General features: G+C 41.4%; 1 protein-coding gene across 1 annotated transcript; it reads right to left on the bottom strand.

The window, feature by feature from the left end:
- Positions 1–6826: 6826 nt before the first annotated feature.
- Positions 6827–8780, bottom strand: TRUGW13939_11536 (uncharacterized protein; the record flags this gene model as incomplete). The annotated part of the gene is made up of 3 exons (XM_035494643.1): positions 6827–6873; positions 6936–7064; positions 7796–8780. The coding sequence occupies 3 exons, from the start codon at positions 8778–8780 to the stop codon at positions 6827–6829; spliced, it is 1161 nt and encodes a 386-aa protein (XP_035350536.1).
- Between the last annotated feature and the right edge of the window lie 480 nt (positions 8781–9260).

The raw sequence follows: 9260 nt of genomic DNA, 5'->3' as shown, positions 1-9260 counted from the left end.
TTAAATTAGATCTATATTTTATCTAATCTATTAATAAGTTATTATTAAATATCCTTTTATTTATAAAAGATATTTCTCTACCTAATCTTAATTACTAACATCTCTATTTTATTCAACAGAATACTACCAACGAACACCCATTCTAGTAAAGAACGGTTGATACAATTTGACAGTTTCTATAAATTATATTTTTTAAAATATCCTTTCTACTTAATAAAATATAATTTTTTTTTTATTATATTATTTAGTTGATTTTATATTTTTTTTTTTTTTTATTATAATTTTTATACTAATTTATTATTAATTTTAATAATAAAATATAATATATTAAATATATTTTTATTCTATTTAGTAGCTAGAGTTTATAATTATTATTTATAAGTTTCTTTTTAATTATAAATAATCTATATTTAATAACATTAAATTTATTATTAAGTTTTTTACTTAGAATATTAAATTTTTTAACTTTTATTATTTATTATAATAAGTAAATTCTTTTTCTTTTTTTAAAAATAAGTATATTCTTATATTTCTTATTATAATATATCTTTATTTTTAGTTCTATTTATTAAATATTTTATAATATATTTTAGTATAATATTTATATATATTATTCTTTAACTATTATTTATTCTGATAATTTTTTTCTTAAAATATCTGTCTATAATATTTATAAGTATTATTTAAGATTAATATAATATAGTATTTATTTTATTATTATATTTTCTATATTATTTAGAGTAAATTATATAATTAGTAATAATTTTATCTAATCTATTTAATTTTAATCTAAATAATGCTTTAGATATTATTATATTATCTAAATTATTTTTTTAAATTAGCTATTAGTTTATTAGTAATTAATAGTTAATAGCTTATATATTATTTTATATATTTTTGTAATAGTCTGCTAGTATTATTATTTATTTAATTTATTTAATCATATTTAACGTCTATACCGAGCCCTAGGCTATGACAGACAGCGATTCGTGTGGGTTAGGCCTGCATATGGGGGTTGCCCCCTATAGGCTGGTGCCTCTACCCCCCATTGGATCCAGGCTTTCGAGGTATCTAGCACTTTCCTCGCCCCAGGCCGCTTATATGCGCAGGACGATTCGGGGGCTTATAGTGGGTGGCAGCCACTACCCCCTCCTTATGGCCACTAACGTTTGGGCGTTGCCTAAAATAGCGGGCCGCCCATGCCCGCTATCCTTCCCCCTAATATAGTCTGCTAGTATTTTAATATAAATAATTTATCTTAGTCTAAAGTTATTTCTATTGATAATCTAATTTAATTAAATATTATTTTAAATATTAATATTATATATTACTCTGCAGTGTGACGTGCCTTTTCCAAAGATATTCGATTCCTATCTAGGGGTGTGATTCTCTAAAACAACAAGCATGGGAAAGGAATCTAACTACTAGGACCTGCGGGAAGGTTTTATCTTGTGTGCTTAGGTAACCAGCTTGACCCCTTATAGCCGTAGATGTATTAAGTAGATAACTAGATTATATAATCAGGATAGAATCTTCTAAGATAAATATTCTGTAAGAAGAATTAGAAGTTCTATACTATAATTATAATATAATTATTACGACTATAATAAGAGTTGTTAATAATGATCTATTCTATAAATAAATGTATTAGGAAACTAATAAAGATTAAAAAATATAAGAAAAATTATAAGCTAGATAAGTTATGAAAAATATTTAGAAAGGCTTAGTGATATATAATAGAATGATTAGAGTACTATAGAATATAATTATAGAAATACTCCTTAAAAACCCGCCGGGAAAATCAAAAATCAACCTTTTGAAATTCAATGCCTTTTGACGGTGTCCAGGGCCTCGCTATGGCCTAAGGACCCCCCAATATCGATAACACCCCCCTAGACCCAGGGGGGCAGGCGCTAGGCCTAGTGAACCCCAAAGATACCTATATAGGCACCTCAGTAGAGACAGTACTACTAACGCCCTCTAAGACCAGTATAATAATTCTCTAGAGCAAGAGCTTCATGTCTAACCTAGAAATTAAATTTAAAGAACTATTTTCCTTTTTATACCTCTAGAAAGCCTTTAAAGCTCTAAAAAAAAGACAACAGAACTATAACTTTAATAGAACTAATAGAACCCTTATAAAAGCCTTACTTAGCCTAGTCTATAAAGATATAAAATAAACTTTATTAAACTACTTTATAAATAGCAATAGCGCGCTATATATAGAGATAATTATTATAAAGACCTATATAACCTCTCTAGTAAAGGCTATAAAGTAATATTTTATAGATTAATTAAATACTTTAAAATACTATTTCTTAATCCTAGAAACTCAATAAGTCTTCTTAAATATTCTGAACTACCTTTTAAAGTCTTTATTATTAAAAAATAACTGCTAGGGCCTATAATAGTCTCTATTATCCTAAAGAATAATATTTATAGAGATCATCTATAGTTCTTAAGCTAATCTAAATAAAGCTGCTAAATCTATAGAGCTATATAGAACTTTATCTCTAATATTAAAACTATTTTCTAGAATAAAGTCTATAGTAAGCCTTTAATAGACTAATATAATAGCTAATAATATTTAAAAGTAGTAAATTATTATAAAAAAATAGGTTTATTTCTTAAATTAGTCTTTAAAAGTCTAAATAAACCTAAGAAGCCTGAAACTTATTTATAGAAATAATAAAAAAGACTATAGATTTATATTTAAATATGAAAATAGCTGTATTACTTTTAGAAAGTCTAAAACTAATATTATTTTATAGCTTAATTATTATCTAGTCTAAATAGGCTTTCTAAACTTTATTAAGATAATAGATACTAATTATATTAAATTAAGGACTATCTTAGCTTTATTAAACTAAAGAAGTATTATAGACTTGCTATTACTAGTCTATAAAGATTTATTAGTAGCTGTTTGCTACTAGGTTGACCTTATAATCATCTTAGTAAAAGTAGACTAACAATAGTATAAAATTAAGGTATATATAGTGTTAATAACTTATTATAGCACTTTAGAGCTAGGTCTAGTTAAAGAAAAAATTGAATTAAGAGATATATATACTTTAATAAGAAATTTTATCTAGATTAAGCTAATAGCAACTATCTAGATTAATAAGTAGTATTTCTCTACTATTATTATAATAGTAGAAGGCCTAGATAATGTCTATAGACTACTAGCCTAGGATATATACTTTAGAGGTAATAGATACTTTATTAATCTCTATTATAAAATAGATAAAGATATTGTTTATGTGACGACGAGTCGATTCCTATCCTCTAAGAGTACTCTGCAACGAGAAAACCAAACATGAGAAGGGAAAGAGGAAGAGAAAGAACCTCCCCCGCTAGTTACATGAGAAATATTCCTTTGTGTGCGTCAGTCTATTCCCTTTATGGTTCCGCATGAGGTTATTCCCATCTCAGTACCGCTCTCGGTTCCCTTTCCCTGGTGGTGCCTCAGGCCGCCACTGCTGGTTCCCGAGGCCTGGGTCAGGACCGTCACACTACCCCCCCTTCTAGGCCATGCTTGCCCTCAAGCATGCTGTCATCTCCCCCGTCTGGCACGAATCTGTCCTCCTCCGCTGCCTTCAACCATTCCTGGAGGTGTTTCGGTGGTCCTGGCTTCTCTGGGTAGCAGTCATGGTACTCCTTCAACATGACAGGAGCGTTCTTGAAATTTCCGGCTGGGTACCACTCCATATCGATGTCATGACCTAACCATTTTATCCGGTAATAAAGCTTTTTCCAGCGTACCCGGGCGTCCAATACTTTTTCAACCACCCACTCATCCTGTCCATTCACCTCGATAGGCTCTGCCGGCTCTTCCAGCTGTCCTGGTAATGGTTCTGTGGTTGCCGCTCGCCTCAGTTTCTCCGGTGAGAATACAGGATGCACGTTGATCCCGTCCGGCAATTCCAGTTCGAAAGAGTTGCCAATTCGCTTCTTGATTCGGTATGGACCATTTGCCTGGATGTCCAGCTTCCTACTAGGCCGCCCCGTTTCCCAGTGCTTCGTGGTAACCATGACATGATCACCTACATCGAAGTTGAGTGGTCGGCGCTTCCTGTTGGCCGTCAACTGCTGTCGCTCCTGACTCTTCTGGAGGTTCGTCCTCGCCACTTCCCAGGCGCTATGCATTCGACCTAGCCATGACTTGGCATCCTCTTCGTTCAGGGTTAGTTTCCTTGGTGGTTCAGGTGACTTCCAATCGAATGAGGTGCGTGGCTGGTATCCCCTCTCGACCATGAATGGCGACAGTCCAATCGACTCTTGAGGTAGGGTTGCTGCTGCGTAATCCATCATCGGCAACCAGTCTGACCAGTCGTCCTGCGCGTGGTTCACAAATGCTCTCAGCTTCTGTGATAAGTACTGGTTGGCGATCTCTGTCTGTCCGTCGGTCTGAGGGTGGTGGGCAGTTGACAGCTTCAGCTTGATTCCAAGGCAGCGGCACACCTCCGACCAGAATTCTGACACGAATTGACCACCCCTGTCTGATACAATAGAGTCAGGGGGTCCTGTCCAGCGGAACACATTCTCCAACCACAACCGGGCCATTCCCTTGGCCGTGGTCTCTTTCTGACAAGGTATTGACACTGGTGCTTTGCTAAGTCGGTCCACAATCACGAATACTGTGTTGTATCCTTTGCGGTCCTGCGGGTAAGTCATGAAATCCATTGAGATATGTTGCCAAGGTCGATCTGGGATAGGCAACGGGTTCAGCAGTCCGGGAGGCAGGTCCCTCCAAGTATTCGTCCGCTTGCACACCATGCAGTTGTCCAGGTAACGGTTCACATCCTTACTCCATGACTCCCAATAATAGCGTTCTTTAACCAAGCTCCGAGTCTTTGTCCTTCCAGGATGGGCAGTAGATGGTTGGCGATGGATCTCATCCAACAAACGTGTGCGCAGGTCTCCTTCCTCAGGAACGTATAAGCGGCCTTTGAATAGTACCGTCTCGTTGATAATTTGCCAGTCCTCTCCCGAGTGCTCTACTCGTTCCTTTGCTTCAGCTGTGGCAGCATATTGCTTATTAGCCATTATGGCGCGAGGCACCAGATCGGTCCCAGCCATGACCACGTGGACTTCTGCTCCCAGGTTATCGGCCTGTGGATACTTTCCGCAGTTCAGCTCCTCAATGATTCTGCTATCTAAGACTTCTTCTGGGAGTAGAATCCTCTTCCGATGGTCCAGATTGCCTGCCTCATTACCATGTCGTCGGGTCAAGGTGTCCGCGAGTACGTTGGCCTTGCCCGGTCGATACTTTAGAGTGAAGTGAAACTCATGCAAGAATTCGCACCATCTCGCCTGTCGGGCGTTTAATGACTTTGTGGACATGAAGTATTCAAGAGCTCGGTGGTCGGATAGGATCTCAAACCGCTCCTCCCCTTGGAGCCCTATCAACTCGGGTCTCCATTCTTTCAGGGCCTTGATGATCGCGAGCATCTCCTTATCATGAATGTCGTAGTTCCTCTCAGCTGGCATCATTGTTGCCGAGTAGAACGCTACCGGATGCCACTTGTTATCCTCGCAACACTGCGACAAGACCGCTGCGACCACCCCATCAGAGGCATCTGTTTCTACCCGTGTCGATCGCTCTGGTTGGTAGTGGCATAACACTGGAGCCTCGGTTAACAACTTCTTTAGCTTCTCAAATGCCAGTTCGCAGTCGCTGTCCCAGACAAAGGGGACATCTACCCGAGTTAGGCGGTTCAGGGGTTTGGCTATCCGACTATATTCCCGTATAAACTTCCGGTAGAAGTTGCAGAACCCTAGAAACGATTGCACTCCTCGCACAGTTCCTGGGGCCATCCATTTCAGGATAGTATCGATCTTAGTCGGGTCAACCTTGATTCCTTCTGGCGTGACGATGAATCCTAGATACCGTGTGGTTTTGACATGGAATTCGCATTTATGGATTGCAGCCTGCAGCCCAGCTGCTCTCAGTCTTTCCAGCACGAATTTCACATGTGCCTGATGCTCAAGCTCATTCTCACTGTAAATCAGTAGGTCGTCGACGAACGCTACTAGAAACTTGTCAAGACAGTCCATAAAGATGTCATTCACCAGTCGCTGAAAAGTTGCTGGTCCATTTGTCAACCCAAAAGGCATCACCTTGTACTTGTATGTTCCATATCGACATCGGAAGGTTGTCAAGTCCTCTGACTCCGAGCTCATTCTGATGCGATGGAAACCTTGCCGTATGTCCAATTTGGTGAATATCTTTGCCTTGCTCAGCCGCTCAAAGACTTCTTCAATTAGCGGCAGTGGATATCGGTCTTTCTTGGTCAGAGCGTTCAGCTTCCGGTAATCCACGCAGAATCGAAGTCCTCCATCTGGCTTGGATGCCATGAGAATTGGCGATGCGAAGGGTGCGTTGCTAGGCACAATAAAACCTTTATTCAGATTGTCCAGGATATATTCTCGCGCAGCCTCAAGCTCTTTCAGGTTCATTCGGTATAAGGGGCTGTAACCTAGCTCTTGCTCGCTGGTTAGCTCAATCCGATGATCGTAGCCTTTATGATCTGGAAGCTTGTCTGATTCCCGTTTAGAGAATACATCCGCGTATTCCTGATACCTCTCGGGTAGTTTCTGCCTAATCTCAGCAAGCTCCTCAATTCCTAGGTGGTCTTCCTGTTTATCCTGTATGACCTTTTCGATTTCATGGAAGCTCGTCATGAAGGTGGTTGTATTCTTATCCTTCAAGCACCTCACGAATCCTGTGGCCCCAATAAGTGCTATCTGCACCTCAGGCTTCGGTTTCGCAGGCTTGGCTTGTTTCTGGCGGTGTACTGGATTTGCCTTTTCCTCGGAGAGGTCATTACGCGCGCTGCTCAACTGTTGGTTCATCTTTGCCAACGCCACGAGCTGTTCCTTTCGGTGGCTGGTCCAACGTGATCTGGGGATAGTATCCACAGGTGTAGTCTCACATAGTGCTTCACCAGTAGCCTCCTGTCTGATTTCTTCATTAAAGAGACCATCTCGTCGATCGGCATCCTTCTGATGCTCTGTGGAAACTTTCTTCGATCGGGAGAGGATTGCTTTGGGGATAAAGAGGTCTTGCTTGGACAACAGCTCATCCTTCAAGGAAACCTCTTCTGGCCAGAGTAACCGATGATGGCGACAGTCTATCAAGACACCGTGCTCTGCCATCCACATTCGTCCAAGGATGACATCATGTTTCCCTAGCTCTAATATCAGGAAAGGAAGATGCTGCTGTACTCGTCCTTGTATCTTCAAAGTCAGGCGTATTAGGTGTGTAATCGGTGCGGCTGTCTTGCCGTCATACCCTTTCACTGCACAGGGTTGTTCCAAGGGGATTACGTGAGTTTGGAAATGGCGTGCGAGCTTCTCGGCAAGAAAAATATCAAGGAAAGCGTAACCATTTGCTCCAGTGTCCATTAACGCTTTGGTGGCAATAGAAAGTCCATTCTTAGCTAATCGAATAGGTGAGACTAGACTATCCTGCTCTCTCCCCAATAACTGGGAAAGGTCCAAAGATGATAAATCAACACTCGCAATGCCTAGAGAGGAGTCTTTCCCTAGGCATGGTCGTTTTCCGACTGACTCTCCGGTGGGCTGACTTCCTCAAGATTCTTCAGCTCTGGTGCTTTCTTCTTCAGAGGGCAATCAAATGCTCTGTGCCCTGGCAACTTGCAGTTAAAGCACTTGTTCTCCTCCATCAGCTTCTTTCGTTCCAACCACGGTAGGCCTTCTGATCCATTCTTCGCTTTCGGAGTTGCTGGATTTGGGTAGCTCTCGCCAGGTCTAGGGTATGTATCGGTCTTACGTGGGCGTGCACGCTTCTCGCTGGTGTTGATCTGCTCGAGACGATTGGCAGTGGTGCTGCATTCCTTGACGAATTCCTGGTACGAGACGCGTGGGTCGTTACTCTCTTTGATCATTGCGCGCTGCAACTCAAAGGACAACTTGTAGAACAGGTCCTCTTTCCACTCGCTAGTGGCCAAGCCTGCATCCTGAGCAAGCAGTACGAATTGCGAGAGAAAAGGCTGGAACTTGGTGTCTCTCATCATGAGGCGTCGCAGTTCCATCTTGGCGTTGATGACCCTATTGGCGTCCTGGTACAGGGTACGAAGGTGGTCAAAGATGTCGTCCACATCATGATATCGATCAGGCGAGTCCTTTCTCATGCGAGCAAGCAGGTGATTCGCTGCTTCTCCTTTGCACATGCTCTTCACATAGGCCATGCGTGCCTGGGCAGTAGGATAGTGGTCAGCGTTGGCTTCGAGCTTCCCTTCGACATCGATAAGCCACGACTCAAACTTAGGGTCCTTCCCATCCACCAGCACCTGCCCATCTGGCAACTTGGTACTCTTGGTGTGCTTCCCTTCTGGAGCTGGAGTACCCCACCCAGTCCTGTCGGCTCTATCCTGAGCGGTGTCGCGCTCCTCAATGAGCTCCCTCATAGCAGCTGTCTGGTCACGGATGGTCTGCTTGAGGTTGGCGACTTCGACCATCAGGCTCTGCTGTTCTTTCTCGTTCTGGATCCTCAGATCCTCTGCTTGCTGTGCACTCTTGTCCTGCTGTTCGTACATCCGGTCGAACAACCTCTGGGGATCAGTGCGGCAAAGCGACAAAAATTCTTGTTCGTTCATCTGTGTAGGCGACAGATGTTCATCCAGCTCAAGGTCCTCCAGACCAAAGGTCAAACGACGTCCCGGTGCTTCGCTCGACTCGTTTGCCCCCATCGGGTCTGCCTGTGCCTCTTGCACTGGCCCTTGGCGATCCTCACCCATGCTTACTGGTCGTACCATCTTGGTCTTCCAGGCTCAGCGGTGATACAATAAAAGGATCAAGACGTAGCTTGAGCGATAGTCAGATTGCTGACACTGCTGTACAAGCTTTGCAGTCTTGAGTAAAAGATAAAGGAAGTGATGTTTGGTTTTATGTGACGACGAGTCGATTCCTATCCTCTAAGAGTACTCTGCAACGAGAAAACCAAACATGAGAAGGGAAAGAGGAAGAGAAAGAACCTCCCCCGCTAGTTACATGAGAAATATTCCTTTGTGTGCGTCAGTCTATTCCCTTTATGGTTCCGCATGAGGTTATTCCCATCTCAGTACCGCTCTCGGTTCCCTTTCCCTGGTGGTGCCTCAGGCCGCCACTGCTGGTTCCCGAGGCCTGGGTCAGGACCGTCACAGTTTATACTTAATACTATAGTATTAACTACTAAATTTATAAAGGCTATAGTATTTAACTATTACTCTATATTATATATACTGGTATCTATAAAG

Source organism: Talaromyces rugulosus, chromosome VI (assembly GCF_013368755.1).
Source record: "Talaromyces rugulosus chromosome VI, complete sequence".
NCBI lineage: Eukaryota > Fungi > Ascomycota > Eurotiomycetes > Eurotiales > Trichocomaceae > Talaromyces > Talaromyces rugulosus.
The sequence above is the reverse complement of the archived record's forward strand: the minus strand, read 5'-3'. Positions and strand labels throughout refer to the sequence as shown.